The sequence below is a fragment of the Nilaparvata lugens genome, chromosome 7, assembly GCF_014356525.2.
Source record: "Nilaparvata lugens isolate BPH chromosome 7, ASM1435652v1, whole genome shotgun sequence".
Lineage (NCBI taxonomy): Eukaryota > Metazoa > Arthropoda > Insecta > Hemiptera > Delphacidae > Nilaparvata > Nilaparvata lugens.
The window spans coordinates 6981925-7000692 of record NC_052510.1 but is presented as its reverse complement, the minus strand read 5'-3'; the positions used below and the strand labels follow the sequence as shown (position 1 = coordinate 7000692).

At 33.1% G+C, this 18768-nt stretch overlaps 1 protein-coding gene across 2 annotated transcripts in view; it reads left to right on the top strand.

The window, feature by feature from the left end:
- The window catches only part of LOC111048142 (ribosomal protein S6 kinase 2 beta), a 114703-nt gene that overhangs the window by 79868 nt on the left and 16067 nt on the right, over positions 1 to 18768 (top strand). For both annotated transcript variants that reach the window (XM_039433587.1, XM_039433588.1), the window contains 8 exons: positions 1312 to 1393; positions 4264 to 4424; positions 5603 to 5709; positions 7702 to 7879; positions 10292 to 10457; positions 14228 to 14389; positions 15470 to 15600; positions 16333 to 16458. In XM_039433587.1, coding sequence (XP_039289521.1) covers positions 1312 to 1393; positions 4264 to 4424; positions 5603 to 5709; positions 7702 to 7879; positions 10292 to 10457; positions 14228 to 14389; positions 15470 to 15600; positions 16333 to 16458 — 1113 coding nt within the window. The remainder of the gene's footprint in view (positions 1 to 1311; positions 1394 to 4263; positions 4425 to 5602; positions 5710 to 7701; positions 7880 to 10291; positions 10458 to 14227; positions 14390 to 15469; positions 15601 to 16332; positions 16459 to 18768) is intronic.

Sequence of the window (18768 nt, the reverse complement as noted above, 5' to 3'; positions counted from 1 at the left end):
TAATATTTCTTTTACAATGATTCAACACAATTTAATTCAATTCTTTATTGCCAAAATTTAACAAGGTAACAAATCAAAGGTTAATAAATCAAACACTTATCACAAGAAAATAAAATAAGATTAACTACCCAGAACTAAACAACTAAAAATTGTTTCAGGCATCACCAGCAAAAGAAAAGTCTGACCGCTGGTGGGAGAGGATAATTTGTCAGTAGGTTTCATTGGGGATCCGATTCGAAAAAAAAACACTTTTCTGTCGCTCCAAAATCTTGGAAACGCCATTTTGAATCTAAATTTATTTTTCCAAATGGGAAGGTGGTCATATTTTATACATGATTTCGATACAGAATTTCAAGAGGAAATGAATAGCGAAAATCACACATCGATGTATCAAATGCTTTCAAAGTTATTCACATTTAAAGATACTAATAAATAATACAAAAATAGAATAAATGAATACAATCAAAGAAAATCTAAAAAAAGTCTAAACTATTGAATTTCATTTTTTCAAATGTTAGTGAACACTTATCACATCTATCACATGAATTCGAATAAAAAAAAAAACACTTTTCTATCGCTCCAAAATCTTGAAAACGCCATTTTGAATCCAAATTTTCGAAATGGGAAGGAGGTCATATTATACATGATTTCGATACAGAATTTCGAAAGAAAATGAATGGCAAATATTAGACATCGATGTATCAAATGGTTTCAAAGCTATTGACATTTAAAGATACCAATAAATAATACAAAAATAGAATAAATGAGTACATAGAAAATCTAAAAAAAATCTGAACTATCAAATTTCATTTTTTCAAATGTTAGTAAACACTTATCACATCTACTCACATATTCAAAACGTATCCTTTTAAAAGAAATAATGAGCTGTTTCCAGACCAAATCTAATTTAACCAAGCAGACCAACTCTGTATACATATCTCTATATCTCTAACTAGGAGTAGTTCAGGTGTCCTTTGATTATACTCATGATAACTTGCACTTCATTCTCAATTATTGGATCAATAATCTGTTATTGTGTCAATGAAATCTGTTGCGATTCAATTGGTATCATTGAAATAAAGAAGGATGTGCTTGAAAGTAATATTAAAATACAGAATTTTGCAAAAAATATTGTTGACATTCAACATCGTTCCAGCAGAAGCTTATCACTGCTGGAAAATTAATGCATACATTGGAATTCATTGAGGTTCATGAATAATCATCATTAATTTACTCCTTGTTCTCAATTATTGGGTGCTCAAACAGTTTTCAAACATGACTTAATCAATAATTCATGTAATTTATTTGCAGGTGTTTTTAGTCAGAAAAGTTGTTGGATTAGATAGTGGAACTTTATACGCCATGAAAGTTTTGAAGAAAGCCACTTTAAAAGGTATGAATATTACTCTCATTATTTTCTACTTTATACCTATCTGAATTAAACATGTTGTTTATAATCTCCCAACAGCGAGACCCTTAAAAATAATGTAATGCTAAGCTCGTAAAGAGAATACAGTATTATGATGAAAATGATATGCTGCAAAATCTGTTTTAATGACGGAGAATTTTTGAATGTCAAAAGCTTTATATCGGATTATTTTCTACGGATCAAAAATTATAATTTCCACTGGAATAAAGCTAAAATATCTGTTGCGATAGTTAAATAAAACTTTGCAGCAAAATTCCATGCTGTACAATAATTTTTGGTATTCCAATAAAAATGTTGGAATCTATACAATTTTAAATGTCTAAAACTTTGAAGTCAAAGCATTTCCTAGAGATTAAAAGTTCTAATTTAAGTTGGAATAAAGCACTAATATATATTTTAAGAGTTATTTGCAAGGATTTACTGTAAGTATTCTTTCAACAGAGATATTTTTGAATCCAAAATTCAAATTCATTTGTCAAATCTGATTTGTTCTTATGAAAAACTTGCTGTTTCATTCTTCAAGTAGTTAGAAAAGAAAGAATTAGCTCATTGGTATTCAGACTAAATAACTATAATATTAGCAAACAAAAAGTTTTAAAATCAAAACATTAGTTTGTTACAATACAAGATCCAAATGTACCAAGTGATAACAGTAGTGAATGAAAACACTTCACTTATATGGGCTAATTTTGTACAAATTAATAAAAACAACATAAAAACTTGTAATATCCTTTATTATTAAAAACTTAAAAATATTTCAACGACTAGTTTCGACCTTAACTTAGGTCATTTGCAAGTTGGAAAATCAACTTGAAAATTACCTAAGTTATAGTCGAAACAAGTCGTTGAAATATTTTTAATTTTTGATAATAAAGGGCCTACTTAAAGTTTTTATATTTTTTTGTTAAGTAGTTAATGAATATGTAATGCTATAAGTGAATTATGTAATGTAAACAAACTATTTTTGTATCCCTCCCTGTTACATCATAAAATACTAGTAGTTCTTTGAACAGTAGACCTCACGCAGTATTCTCATCCAAAAGTACCTGATTGAAACTATAGACCTTATGGAAATACAGCAATAGACTGGCTTCTCCACACATCTGTGTAATCACTTGGCAGCTGATTTATGATAATTCTATAGTCTGATTTTTACTCTAATATTGGAGTATGAAGGAGGCTCCTTTTTCCTTCTATATTATCCTTGAAATGCGAAATTTCCAAAAACCTTGTATATACGTCGACGCGCAATTAAAAAATGAACATACCTGTCAAATTTTATGAAAATCTATTACCGCGTTTCGCCGTAAATTCGCAACATTTATGAACATATAAACATTTAAACCGTCTTAAACATTTAAACATTTAAATCTTAGACCTCACTTCGCTCGGTCAATAATACTTGAACCAGAATAATCCTTATCGTTTAAGAAATTATGAAAAAGGATTCTCAAGATTGGATCAGGAAACTGAATACCAGTGAATAGCAGGTCACATGATAGGAATATCGCATCTATTTCTGGCATGCAACATGACCTTTCATGCTCACATGCTGTATGATGCCTACATAAGGTTTCGCTTGTGCGTGGGCAATGAGATGAGTTTGATAGTTTGAGGCGGATTTTTGGTAGAGAAACGAGCGTTTAAAAAAATAATAAACTCAACAGCGTCTAAAAGAAGTTCAAACATCTTGAGATGCAACAACTCAAGACAGATTGTGTATAATGGAGTGGATGCCAGGATAATAATTGTATGGCGTCGAGTCTGTGAGAGGAGCATAAAGAAGTTGCCTAAATATTGATCTTATGTACTCACTTTGCAGAAGCTTCGATAAAAGTACAAAAGCACTCGACAAGCTTGAGATTCGCCTTTCAACCTTCCGTCTACTGTTGACACTTTGACTCAAGTCTCAACTCATTCTTTCATATCAGCTACAGTCTTATACTGTACTTTTAGTGCTAGAATAGACTGAATAATAGTGTCAATACGTTTGAAAATCAAATCATTTTTCATTGATTATAGAAATTACGAGTTCTCTTTCTATATTTTTTCAAATAAACACAACTTGTTTCGAGCACTCATGCCATTTTCGAGTGTAGAAATTAATTTTGTATTCCTTAAAATTTGTTTTGACACTTGAAAATGGCATGAGTGCTCGACATTAGTTGTGCTAATGTAAAAAAGGATAAAAAATCATTTATACATTGATATAGATACAATATAATTCTCAACTATGAATGATTGGGAAGGGAACAACAGGCTTAAAGCCCAAAACTGTTCCTTTCTCAAATTTAGATAGAAATTGTCCAAAAATAGGTTATGTTTATCACTTCATAAGTTTTGTCCAATTTTGAGTCAAAAATATATAAAAGCTGGGAGTTTAGAATTTAGATAAGTTGAACGCCAGATTTAATGAACATATTTCACTAAACCATCACTGATAACTGGCAAATACTATATTAAAAAACTATAATAATAATAATAATATCGTGTGACCTGGCTGGCTCAGGTCTGGTGTCAGAGTTTTCAGGTCGCAACTGATCAATTTCAGGGCCTCTAAAATGACCTAACGACTGCTTTTTAGGCAACCGGGACCGACTGCTTAAAAAACTATAATAATTAAACATTTCAAGTAGTCATATTAAAATACATAATTTTTAATCATTTAAATTAATGATACTGAAAAACTGAACCCTATTTCACATTTGAATACTGAAGGCACTAAACTTTTCAAAAACTTTATTAATCAACGCTCTCTCATTTTTTCCATTCTGCTTAGTTGAATTGGATGCTGATATTTTTAGTGATATTTATTATTTTCTATTTTTTTGCAGTTAGAGATAGAATGAGAACGAAAATGGAAAGAAACATTCTAGTGGACGTAAGGCACCCTTTCATAGTTAGATTACACTACGCATTCCAGACTGAAGGTAAACTGTATCTAATACTCGATTTTCTACGAGGAGGGGATCTCTTCACTAGGCTTTCAAATGAGGTTAGTATGCTTGTCGAAAGTGAACTATTTTTCAATTATTTTTATTACAAAATTGGTGAAATTCTGTGTCATTATGAAATAAAATTCATGTTCTAATTCATTGTTTTGTACATTTCCACTTGTAGCAATATTTCAACAGATTTTTTATGTTCGAGAAGTACATTATTTAATGATCGCTTTTGCACTACTCAATTACGACATAGCAGTCAGGTATTTATAAATAAAAGCTATTAGCGTCTACTCACATTTGTGGAGCGCTTTCGGACACTAGGCCCTTCATCAACACTCAGTGTTCCAGAAAGCGCTCAACAAATGTGAGTAGAAGCTAATAGCTTTTATTTATAAAAACTTGACTGCTATGTCGTAATTTAGTTGTTCAAAAGTGATTATTAACAAGCAGCATGAAAACAAACATTGAAGAGTATTATTTAATGATTAAATCGAGTATTGAAGTATTGAGACTGTTTTAGCAGAATTTCGTTTATTAAAAATTTTACTCAGTACAGTAACATGTTATTTTCAGAGAAGACATTCAAAAATGTAAGACAATAATGTCTGTGTATTGCGTTCACCTTATTATTTGATTTAACAATTACAGTACCAAAATAATACGTTGCTACTAACTTGCTAACCAAAATGCAAACAACATCTCTTGGAATCTAAGAACACTTTATCAATGCATATGTGAAGAACTGAAGAGCTTCAGACAAGATGAATGCTCACTTAAATTTTGCTAAACTCTTGTTTTCGAGCTCGGGATTTAGCTAAGCTCTAGACTTTAAACAGCTGGAGTCAGAAAATTGGCATTCGAAACAGGGCGTAGTCGCAGTCCACGTTTAAATTAAATTTCGATAAACTAGAAAATTGAACACGAAATAAAATGAAGAGAAAATAGTGTAAAATTTCAGCTATTTTGAATTATTCAGGATTGTTCCATATCGTCAAGGAAAAACGCGTCCAATATTATAGAAATGAGAAAATAAAGATTATTTTGCTACGACTATTTACTGCGACTACGACCCGTTTTGGAAACACAATTTTCTGACTCCAGCTGTTTCAAGTCTCGGCCCTAAATATTCTGAGTACTTCGTAATTATTTGAAATATCTATCATGATTGTCAATCTAAATAATCTTAATTGATTAATTTATGATAATCTCAATTTTTTATGATTCTCAGGTCATGTTCACTGAAGAAGATGTCAAGTTTTACTTGGCGGAATTAGCCTTAGCCTTAGACCACATACATTCCTTAGGAATTATCTACAGAGATCTTAAACCTGAAAAGTAAGTAGATCACTCCCACTGCTAAAAATTATGAATCATTTATATTCTCTATAAATTTATAACTGAAATATACATTTTCTATACACGGTACTCAGTTTATACTTGACTAATCGATGCTAACTTATACTATACTTGACGAGTTTACTTATAGTATTTTAAATATGTTATTTGTATTTTATTTATTTGAACAAAAAAACAAGATATGCATTATAACAATTAGTTTTTTGTACGGTTATCTAGTGCAGCAGAACAGCTTAGAAATTGCCCTAGTATGCTGCACACGTCTGGATGGTAGATGAATTGAAGTTCAGTTCAGTTCAGATGAATTGAAGTTCAGCTCTCTCGAAGGGCAATTAGCATCCTCGTGAAGTCGATTTGTGGTGAAAAAAGTCAATAGCTGGTGTTCCAATTCCAAGTATTAGCATAGAGAAACAATAGCATAAGTAGATATCCCATGGTATAGGGAGTTTATGTCGCAACTTTTACTGTTGTCTCAAGCCGCTAGTCCACGTAGTTCTTTCCCGTGAAGCTATGAGACGCTGGTAGTCTCTCATAGAGTGTTCATACACTCTCACCCCAACAAAACAGTAAAAATCGACAATAATCAGCTCGAGAGTTATTAAACGCCCTATACCATGGGATATCTACTTACGCTATTGTTTCTCTATGGTATTAGGTACCTACTTGTACTATAGGATGTATTTGAGCCCATATTAGTCTTTCGATTTATCCAACTTACATATAGTAAGTTATTATTCATTCAACATATTAGTAACAGCTAATAGTATATTATCATGTATCATTGACTATATAAGTAGTGCAGTTGATGAAGTTTTTCCCCATTGTAGAATATTCTTCGCAATTTGTTATAGAAAGTTTTTACTCACTGGGAGTGAAACCGTTTCACCATGTTCTACTGGCATCCTCAGACTAGCCCGAAAATGCCTGTAGAATATGACGAAATGGTCGTCACTCTTAGAGCCTGTTCACATGACAGCGATTTACGTTCGGTTGTCGCGCGGTTGACAAACCGAGCGATTGCCTGGTATAGGGAAACACATGGTGCCGTACACATGCATCGCTCGCTTTTAGTAGTCGCCGGCGAATCGCGGCGGTTGTAGTCTCAGACTACAACCGCTCGGTTGTCGCTCGGTTGCCGGGCGGCTCGATATACTAGAGCAGGCATGAGAGCGTACACATGTCTTCAGTCAACCGAGCGGTTTCGATCAGAGCAGTAATATATGTTTAAGAGTAATATAGTGATTAAGTACATATATTACGATATTAAGATTGAGTACATAGATGTTGTACCTAGTAATTATTTATCATAACCGAGCACAAACCGCTCATGAATCGCTGTCATGTGTACGAGGCTGGCAAACCGACAATCGATTTGACAATCGAGCGACAACTGAGCGTAAATCGCTGTCATGTGAACAAGCTCTTAGGCTCAACTCACACTTACGCGACTCAGGTCGAGAAGAGACTCGACTCTAGTCGAGAGCATGTGTTTCAAAATGGTGACAGTCGCGGAGACTAGAGTCGACTGGTCTGAGTGTCACCATTTGAAAACACATACTCTTGACTAGAGTCGAGTTTTTTCTCGCGTAAGTGTGAGTTGAGCCAAAATAATCATAATGAGTGTACACTCCTTTTAGTGAGCAAAGACTTTTCGCCACAAAGTTCTACCACATTGTCGGTCCCGGCTGAAGTATGACAGTCGTAAGACCCATTGATGGCTTGAATAATATATTCAGCCCAGGGGCCTATTACATATAAACTGATAATATTAGTATTCAGATAGTTATAAGAATGGGAAATCATTTAAATATTACTTTGTATTTTCTCTTGCAACAGGCCCCAGGTGGGACTTTCCCGCAAGGGAATCCCCACAACAAAAAAGCCGTACGAATTTGCTTTACTTCACAACAAAGTTTTCAAGAATTGTTTGTTATATTTTGAATGTTTAGTAATTTGTTCGATTGTTTTCAGCATTCTACTAGATGCGGATGGTCACATCTCGCTGACCGACTTTGGCCTTAGCAAACTGCCTCTGGACGACAAAAAGGCCTACTCATTTTGTGGCACCGTCGAATACATGGCTCCCGAGGTCGTCAACAGGAAAGGACATTCGTTCGCGGCCGACTGGTGGTCGTTTGGTGTACTAATGGTGAGTTTTTATTGCTCATAATTTATTATTTATCTACGAGTTAATGTTAGGATGTGATCACATGTGGTCGTTTGGTTTACTGAGTCTTTTTTCATAATTTATTTCTCTACGACTTGATGTTGGGTTATCAGTTACCACATTGAATTGCGTTTATGTGCAAGTCGAATCATGCATGAGCTGAATAACAAAATTTGAAAAGTGCCATTGAAACACGTTGTGACTTGCTTGTAGCTGCTTACACTGAACGCAACCAGCAAGTGCAAGCGTTTAGTTTGAGTGTTCCTTTATTCCAGAAATACAATAATTGTAATAGAAATGTATGGAATACACCTACAAAGACTATACATCTGTGTGTAGGGGTGAAGTCTCCTATTGCTCTTTCCATATTTTGTTTCTCATCTGAAAGCATTGTCATGCATGACCAAGCGTGCACTTGCACATATACACATCCAATGTGATCTCACACACTTGACAGTTTTAGGCATAAGCGTGTTGTGCTTTCTCATATAAGTGTACTAAATAGACAAATGAATGATTTATTCAAAAACCACAAATTGTGGTTTGGAAGCCACCTAAAGCTGTAGAACATACCAATCTCTCTCCATCATCTGTCTCTCTTTACCCGCGCACAAGCCTGGAGCTCACGTGGATCAAAGTTAGTAGACAGAAGGTTGGTCACTCATCTATAGTATTTTAGTTGAAATGCGATTGGAGTGGGGGAACTGCAGCCGTGACGTAGGCTGTAGTACAGAGTAGGCAAAATATCGCATTCTTGAAAATCATACGGTGACGTATAGTCAAATTATATAACACAAACATTTTCTGACATGCAAGCTTTCTGTTTCAGCCTTACAATAATTATCAAAACAAGCATTTTACCATATAAAAGCAAAAACCCCACCTCCTAACTTTCCTTTTCAAACACTTAAGGTTTCTTCATCTTCTAGCTCGTGTTTATATTTTGTAGTTTGGCTATACATCAGCTTGTGAATTTCGGGGATGAGATATTTTGATTCTCGTAGAACATGTGCTCGATACCAGCATGTGTTCATGGCAATTATATGAACGAAATTTATCGGGATCGGTTTATTGCAATGCATTAATTTTTCAATATTTTTCATGCGTTAATCTGAAATTATAATACTATAACGTAGACTAATAACGCTTTTCCAGCTTATTAACTTTCTCGTATCACGTTTTTAGATTCTTGGAAAACTTTCAACTTCATTTTATTCATACAAGTTGAATGAACATGGAATATTTAACAACTTCATTAGAATCGGTGATTCATTCGCTATAAGTATAGAGAATTTCCAAGTTCTAGGTCAATCTTGAGGATTTTTGTATTTTAACTGTCCGCTTTCAGTATGAAATGTTAACCGGGTCCTTACCGTTCCAAGGAGCCAATAGGAAAGAGACAATGACTCAAATTATGAAAGCCAAATTAGGAATGCCTCAAATTATGAAAGCCAAATTAGGAATGCCTCAGTTTCTATCTCAAACGACGATTTATTTGAAGATACAGTGAATAAACTGTATGCTCAGTGTGGTTACTCCATCACATTTTTACTACACGTGACGTCACGCTGGCATTCCCCCACCACTTCGAATCTTACACCTGTGAGTGATCAACCTTCTGTCTACTAACGTTGCACGTGGATATCATCCTCAACAAAAAATAGGTATAGGAACGTTGAGATTTGTTTTAGCGTGTGGTCGTTTTCACACTCATCGGTATTGTCGGGTGACATGTTTTATCGTCAGAAAGTCTTTTGATTGACTGAGAATCAGCTTCTGTTTGTGAGAAATGGCCGTTTTTACACTCACCGATTGTCGGCTGACGTTTATCGTCACGACACCTAGAACCCAGAATGTCCTATGATTTGCTTAGAATCAGCTGTTAGAATATTAACCAATCGGAGGACATTCTGGGTGTTATGAGGATGAATTTTTGCCTACGAATATGTTTATTCATAGTCTAGTATAAGTTTGAAATATATAACATAATAACCAAAAAGCAATAATAATTATTTACATCAAAAAGTATAAAATTGGCCTACAGCACTGACAATAATTATTTTTGCAAAAGTATTTTAATGTAGCTACAGTTTGAACCAACAGTAGCGTTCAGTACCGTAGCCCAAAAGAGTCATTTATGCCATTTTTTGTGTATTAATTAGTAGCCTATTAGTTTTCTTCTTGTAAAGTATAGTGTGTACAAATGTCTACAAAAAGGAAACTGAAAGGTTACTAATTAATTCATTAAAAAAGACTTATAAAATTATATAGTGCCTACAAGCTTTTTTATAAAACTCATTCTTCTTCTCTGTATTTAGAAATGCTCTGCACAAAATGTATAACAGTACCGTATTAATAAGTTTATCTAATTGTATTTTAATTGTCTGCTTTCAGTATGAAATGTTAACGGGGTCCTTACCGTTCCAAGGAGCCAATAGGAAAGAGACAATGACTCAAATTATGAAAGCCAAATTAGGAATGCCTCAGTTTCTTTCACAAGAAGCTCAGAGTCTTCTCAGAGTTCTGTTCAAGCGAAATCCAGCCAATAGGCTTGGTGCAGGTAAGAAATCTAGTCAATCGAATCAATGTTTTTATTAAACAATCTCGTAAAAAGATGGTTAATCAATGGTGTATCGTCAGCATTCAAATAACGTCAATAACTTGAGCATAGAATGAGAGTTGTATCTCTTAAAAAGATAGTTGAATCAATTTATGTATCGTCAGAATACAAATAGAGCTAATAACATAAGTATGAATTGGACTATACATGAAAAATTGCATCAATAAAGTATTCCCAGAATACTAATATTCAATTAAATTCAATTCATTTTTACACACACATACAAGTTTGATACAGAGATTAACAAAAAGAATACATGCAAACAACAACAATACACATTGTAACAAAATAAAAAGAAAGTGGTTCAAAAAAAAGGTGGAAGATTGGAGGGTTTTTCCAACTATGGATATCCATGTACTAGGAAATAGAATCAGTATCATCACCAGGTATCAGTCTATCCAGTACATCATTATATTATATAGTAAGGTCCAAGTTATAATGGCAGTGGAGAAAGATAGGAGAACAACGATGCTGATCCTCTGTCTTGTCAATGCCTTCTATAGACGGTAGCTGATACAGGTTTATTGATGTAATATTAACTGCTCATTGTCGTTTAAAATAATCAATCATATTTTATTGAGCAAGAAATTATATTTATTAATAATTTCATAATTAATTTCCATAATTAAGATGAAATACTTTGTTAATTAATTATTAATTCTGGCAACAAAGAAATACGAGAAAGAGATAGCGCTATCTGTATTGTTGAATGATAGACAAGGATAGCAATATCATTGCTAATTAAACACTGCTATTATAACGGGGACCTGAATATAGAATACTTGAATTTAGTTATCAAAATATTAGTTGACACTGTAGAATTACTGACACGGACAGTCATTTGTTTTTCTTTCTATTTTTCTCAAACATACCAATTAATTTTGCTCTAAGCCGCATTCTGATGAAACAGATTGTGATACTGTAGATAAAGTTTGAAATGTTTCAAAAACAGTGATAAATGAAGACTAATTGAATAAGTGAACATTTTAATCGAATCATTGACAACCATGATAAAGACATTCACTTCAAACTCTTAGCATAGGTCCTATTTTCAAGGAATTCTGAAAGATTTAAGTGAGTCTTGTAGCCTATATTTACAGTTCTAAAAAACCCAATCGTTCTTACTTAAAATCTTTCTTAATCGTAACAGCACCCACACCAGTTTCTTCTTTAGTTCATTCATCAACTCTTGTCACTGCTGGGGTGTAAAAAAAAGAATATGGATGTCCCATTAGCGTGGATAATACGTAAAAGTAAAGTTCCATCGTCTTTACTAAGTTAGTCTTACTTAGACATCTACTTTACTAAGCCTAGTAACGATTCATTAATTTAATAAAATCATTACTAATTTGTTCTATTAATTCATTTTTGTAGTGAATCAAATTTAATCAAACGCAATTCATTCGATTCAATTTTTTCACAATCCATTGAATTATTTTTATGTTATGCTATGAAATAAATAAATGATTTGATTGGACTTGGTGTTTATGGCGATATGAAACAATCCATGTAATTGTATTCACACTGTGGATGTATTCTCGACTGTGAAGTTAGTGTTCTGTGACAAAACAGTTTCATGCTATTTTTTATAGTTGTAACTCCATTGCTGGTTGGCTCAAAGCAAACAGACTTTTTACGATCTTTCCATTTCATGACTCGTTATTTTCATTTTATTACTTGTGAGTAGATGGAAGCAAATTCAACTTTATTTCTTTCTACTTCATACATTTCAAAAAAATGTATCAAGCTGTGTACAGAATTACGCGCCATGAACGCAGGCCGTACACTGATTATATGATTATATGTCTTTCAAATTTATTTATTTGAATATTAAAATAGTGCGATAGTATCCCTCTAGCTGTAAGCTATTTGAGGGATTATATAAAAATGATCCTTCATACATACAATAAAACAATCAATAACAATTTCTTAATCGACCTGATTACATTTCTTCATTTTTTTTAACTGATTGTTCTGTTTTGTTCATTGCACTATAACTTAACTTAAAAAAATAGAAAAAGACTTTGCTCGGTAAGCGACAATTAACAGGATATCACTTTGGGATATTACCTAATGTTATTCACTCTGACACAAATATTTATTAAATCATAATATGTCTTCATTGTAAAATTAAAATTATTTTAAACTTATAAACCATAATAAATAGTTGATAAAAAATACATAACAAACTCGAGTAAACATAATATAAAACATAACTCATTTCCTGAAACTAATCAAATGATCTATTCTTATGAAGTGCACTTTAAGTTTTGTTTGAATCACATTTTTACTCTGTAACATTTTCAACTATAATGGCAATGAATTTAACAGAAATGGGATTCTGAATTCTGGAGCTCTTTTACCTTATAAACAGTATATGAGTATTTAAGGGTGAATATTTCTGGGCATAGTTTTATACGTGATAATATTATGTTCGACGCTCGCATTAAATTCTAATCAATTATTTTTCGTAAATTAAGTTTAGAGAGATGAAAATATCTTCCACATAATTTACCATTCGTTTATCAGATGTTATTGTTGGTGATGGCCTGCACAGTGCCGGTTGCACGAAAGCCGGTAAAATTTTAACCGAGATTAATTACACGATAACTAATCAGAGAAGCCGTTTCTCAAAAAAGCCTTCTCTGATTGGTTCTCGTAAAATTAATCACGGTTTAAATTTAAGCCGCTTTTGTGCAACCGGGCCATAGTCTATTACTTTTGCTTGGTGTATTACCTTTCGCTAGCCTACTATTGAAAACTATAATTATACAGAGAGAGTCATTTGTATGGGAACCCTTCAAAAAGTTGGAGACTGTTGTAGATATAGTACTGTAACTTTCAGGATAAGTTGTTGGTCGAATACTCTACCTTTTGACGTACAACTGAATTTCAACCCCTCATAAGGGGGTGACTTAGGGGTTGTAACTCGAATATTTTAAATGTAAACACCTATTGTGTGGTACATCATTTTAAAGGCCTTTTTAAAACAAGAAAGATGGCATTGATAAAAATGTTCTATCATACTTGTATCCAAAATTGCGGCTGATTAAAGTTTTAGTTTTCAAAGAAATGAAGGGTTGTAACTCAAATATTTTGATTGTAAACACCCATTGTGTGAAATTAGCTTTATAAATTACTTCTTTAAAAACGAGAACCTCAATCAGCCGCCATTATGGATAAAAGTATCATAGAAAATGTTTATTGATGTCATCTTTCTTGTTTTGAAAAGGCCTTTGAAATGATGTATTACACAATGGGTGCTCACATTCAAAATATTTTAGTTACAACCCTTCATTTCTTCAAAAACTAAAACTGCGATCAGCCGCCATTCTGGATACAAGTATCATAAAACATTTTTTCGTGCCATCTTTCTTGTTTTAAAAAGGCATTTAAAATGATGTACCACACAATGGGTGTGTATATTAAAAATGTTAGAGTTACAACCCCTATGTCACCACCTCCTTATGAGGGGTTGAAATTCAGTTGTATGTCAAAAGGTTGAGTATTCGACCAATAACTTATCCTGAAAGTTACAATATTATACCTACAAAAGTCTCCAACTTATTGAAGGGTTCCCATACAAATGACTCACTCTGTATATGCCTATAAGAATAGCAGTTTTATTCTATAACTATAATTTCAATATATTAGTAAACAACATATAGTTGTTGAAGTATTGTGTTTAACCAGCTTCGTTTACTTTTTAGGCAAAGAAGGTGTCAACGAAATCAAAACACATCCGTTTTTTGCGACAATAGACTGGGAAAAACTATTGAAAAAAGAGATTCATCCTCCATTCAAACCTGCCGTGAGTCGAGCTGAGGATGCCTTCTACTTTGATAGTGAATTCACATCCAAATCGCCAAAAGGTAATCTACTATCCACTATTGCTCGTTTTATTCTTTTTGTATTGGTAAAGTTTGAAAATTTTGTAAAGTGAACAAGACTTAACCTATTTTGGTCTATGTGTTACCTTATCTGAATTTGGGAGAGGAATAGCACAAGGTTACCTTATTGTTTCTCTCCCTATCATTTTTGATGATGTACTTGTTGTTTGAATCAATAAAAAATCAATCTACAGATGGAAATTATAGTATTACTATAGTATATTACTACAGCGCTCATCGAATTTCCATCTAACTGTTCAACCTGTTGTCAATATTTGCAATAGCAGAAGTCTTCGGGGTGAGTTATTTTATTTATTTATTTATTATTTCATCACATTACATCATAATATTGGGAATACTCCCATTTGATAGGTGATTTGTCAAATAATTGCATCCTTAGAACTAAGTAAGATTTTGAACAGGTAAAATAAACAGTAACAGTATATAAACAATTATATAACAAAGTGTAGCCTATATTAGGTCTATCAATTACAGAATTTAATTTGGATTTTCGTTTAATAATAAAAAATCAATCAATAAAGTCACATTTATTTTATCTCTTGAATTCCATTTTCCATTCATTCTCTAATTATCCAAACAAGTATCATTTTGAATAAACTGGTATTTTTACTTTCATGTTCTCATACCCCATTTATTTGATTCTCGTGCATTCCATTTTCTTCCCTGGCCCTAATTTTTCAAGTATCAAAACACGTGTCTTAGTTTTGAATAAACTTCAATGTTCACTTTCATCTAGAAAATTGTTTGCATTTTGTATAGTTTAACAAAACATAAGCATTGTCTGATTTGACAAGCATTGAAAGAAAAATACTTGATGGAAATGGAAGTTCAGTATTAGTTCACAGAACTACTAGTGAAAATGTATTGAGACTGCCTGCAGAATCATTATCATTACTTGTAACTTGTCCATTAGACAGCGATCAATAGCTAATGTGATGTATGTATGTATGTGTGTGTGTGTGTGTGTGTGGTGTGTGTGTGTGTGTGTGTGTGTGTGTTGTGAAAATGTGATGTGATGGCAACTGAACAAACTTGTTACAGATTCGCCGGGAATTCCTCCGAGCGCCAACGCCCATGAATTATTCAGAGGATTCAGCTTTATCGCTCCCTGCCTTCTAGATCAGGAAAACATTCAGGAGCTGCCTGTATCACGCACTGAGCCGGTTACTAAGGTAAATCATACCTCATATTTGAGTACAGTGATGAATATATTTTCTTTCAAAAATATCATCGGATGCTCCAATAACTCAAAAAATAGACAAAATCTGTTAAGCTCTCTATTTTTCATGCGTTTTGTATGTAATTAAGGATTATTTTTTAAGGTAGCGTTTGTCTATTTTAGACTTAATCTATATCTTTCTCTTTGAAATTAAATTTTCTACAAGTTCTGTGAATAATTTTTCTTTGTTTATTGTACATTTGACATTGTAAATCTACTTCAAACCTCAAAGTAACTTGTTTTTCGGGACCAAGTTTCGCGTATTTCGTCACATATCTTAAAAATTACTGTATCCTAAAGGTCTGTAAACTGTTTTATTCAATTTCTCAGTTCATTTTACATAAAGTACGCTAAATTGCACATCTTAATTAACAGCCAAAAAATACCCTTAGGGCTTTGTTTCAGCAGGGGAACTGAAATTCAGACGAAATCATCCATCCTGTAAAACTTGGTAACCAAGCATTTTCGGACCCATATTAATGAGAACTTGTTTTTCTTCTTTTGATGTGAGGAATCACGCCCTAACTTATGGGAACCTTTTTTCAGAACACTGTATTTAAGAGTAGCCCCAAAGAAAAATAGAGATCGAGAGAAATGTTTGCTTTTTATTGGTGCTTCAATATTGCTTATTCAACTTATATGTTTTTCTATCATTTAGATTCTATTCTTTTGTATGTTGTTTCAGCTGACGTATGTGAAAGGAAACGCAGTCACAGACGAATACGAACTAAGAGAAGAAATAGGGCGTGGTAGTTACTCAGTATGTCGATTATGTTTACATAGGTCTACGAAAATGGAATATGCAGTCAAGGTAATGTATCATTTATTTATATATTGATTAGTTGAGTAATGCCATAGATAAACAATAGCGTGAGTAGATATCCCATGGTATAGGGAGTTTATGTTGTAACTTTTACTGTTATCTCAAGCCGATAGTCCACGTAGTTCTTTCCCTTGAAGCTGTGTGACACTGGCAGTCTCTCATATTGTGCCGTTAATACACTCTCACCCCAACAAAACAGTGAAAATCGACAATAATCGACAGTAATCGGCTTGAGATAATAGTAAAAGCTACGACATGAACTCCTTATACCATGGTATATCTACTTACGCTATTGTTTCTCTATGGTGATGCACAATTATTATACACTTAAAAAAGGCTCAAATCACCCTGAGTGATTCTCTAATATGGTGAGGTCCACGTTATAATGGTAGTGGAGGAAGATAGGAGAACAACGTTGCCGATCCTCTGTCTTGTCAATGCCTTCTATAGACGTTAGCTGATACAGGTTTATTGATGTAATATTAACTGTTCATTCTCTTTTCAAATAATCTATTATATTTTATCAAGCAATAAATTATAATTTTCAATAATTTCATAATGAATATTCATAATTAAGATGAAATATTTTGTTAATTATTAATTCTACATTGTTAAAAAAACCATCTGGCAACTGAGCAAAGGAAGAAAGAGATAGCGCTATCCGCTTTGTCGAATGATAGCAATACCATTGCTAATTCAACACTGCCATTATAACGTGGACCTGACTATAGAGCAAACAATACAATTGTATTGTCGGAAAAGAAAAAAAAACAGGCTATTGCCCAAAACTTCTTCAATTTCCTAATTTTGTCTAAATTTTTTTAAATATTATGTAGGCTCCAATAGTTTCTATAGTTTCCAATCACTATCTCTAGTGACCCGTTGAAGTGTTAAACCACATCCCTTGATAAGTATGTTCTATTTAAATACTTTCCGTTTTATTCTACTTATTTAGTATTTAACTACTCAATTACTGTTTAGGTATTAATTTAGCTTTTAAAGACTTAATTTGTCCGTGATGATATAATTTAACAGATGAAATATCCATGATATTCTTATTAGCTCTATCTGAGCTGATACGAATCTGTCTATTAGCTCTATCTGAGACGAATTAAGTGACTATAGTCACTTAACTATAGTAAGGTCTACGTTGTAATGAAATTGGAGAAAGATAGGAGAACAACGTTGCCGATCCGCTGTCTTGTCAATGGCCTTCTATAGACGGTAGCTGATACAGGTTTATTGATGTAATATTAACTGTTCATTCTCGTTTAAAATTATCAATTCTATTTTATCAAGCAAGACATTATATTTTTCAACGATTTCATAATGAATATTGCTAATCAAGATTAAATATTTTGTTAATTAATTGAATCGGCCTGTGGAGAAAGGGAACATGTCAAAATTTTCCATTTTTTTATGGTTGAAATGAGTTGTTTATTGTGGGATACATCGATTGGAGTTGAAAGGGAACATGTCAGCATTCTCTTTATACGAGAAATAGATATAGTATTTTTGCTGTACTGGAGTGAGAGGGAACTAGTCATGACAGACATGTTTCCTTTCAACGCCGAACATTCGAAAGTCAACTGTTTGTCAGTTGTGATTTCTATGCTATTGTTAGGTTACCTTTGATTCATGCGTTCTTTTAAGGTTGGATTGCTTTCGGTTGAGGTGTTTATTGTAAGAGTTGAAGAGTGATAATTTATAATATCATCATGAGTAAAAGGAAGTTAACAAAAAACTCAATTTTAAGGGGTGAATCTTATATAAGTGCTTATACTGGATTAAAATTGTTGTCTTGAAAGAGTTTGCACCCTAATGACAAAAAGCAATCTTGAAATTATCAATACTTTTACTGTATCTGTATTCAGTTCTTTCTCTCCCCTGAAAAGTTCTGATTTTTGACATGCTCCCTTCCTCTTCAGACCAATTCAATTATTTTTCTACATTGTTGAAAAACGGTCTGGCAACAGAGCAAAGCGTGAAAGAGGTAGCGCTATCCGCTTTGTCGAATGATAGACAAGGATAGCAATACCATTGCTAATTCAACACTGCCATTATAACGTGGACCTGATTATAGTTTCCAATCACTATCTCTGGTGAACCATTGAAGTGTTAAACCACATCCCTTGATAAGTATGTTCTATTTAAATACTGTCCGTTTTATTTTACTTATGTAGACGTGCTCTACTGTTCTTCTGACGTGTCACATGCTGAGCAAGCTCTGCTCGACTGACTATACAGCTTCATGTGACAAAAATTAAACTAAACTAAACTTTTGTATTTAATTACTCA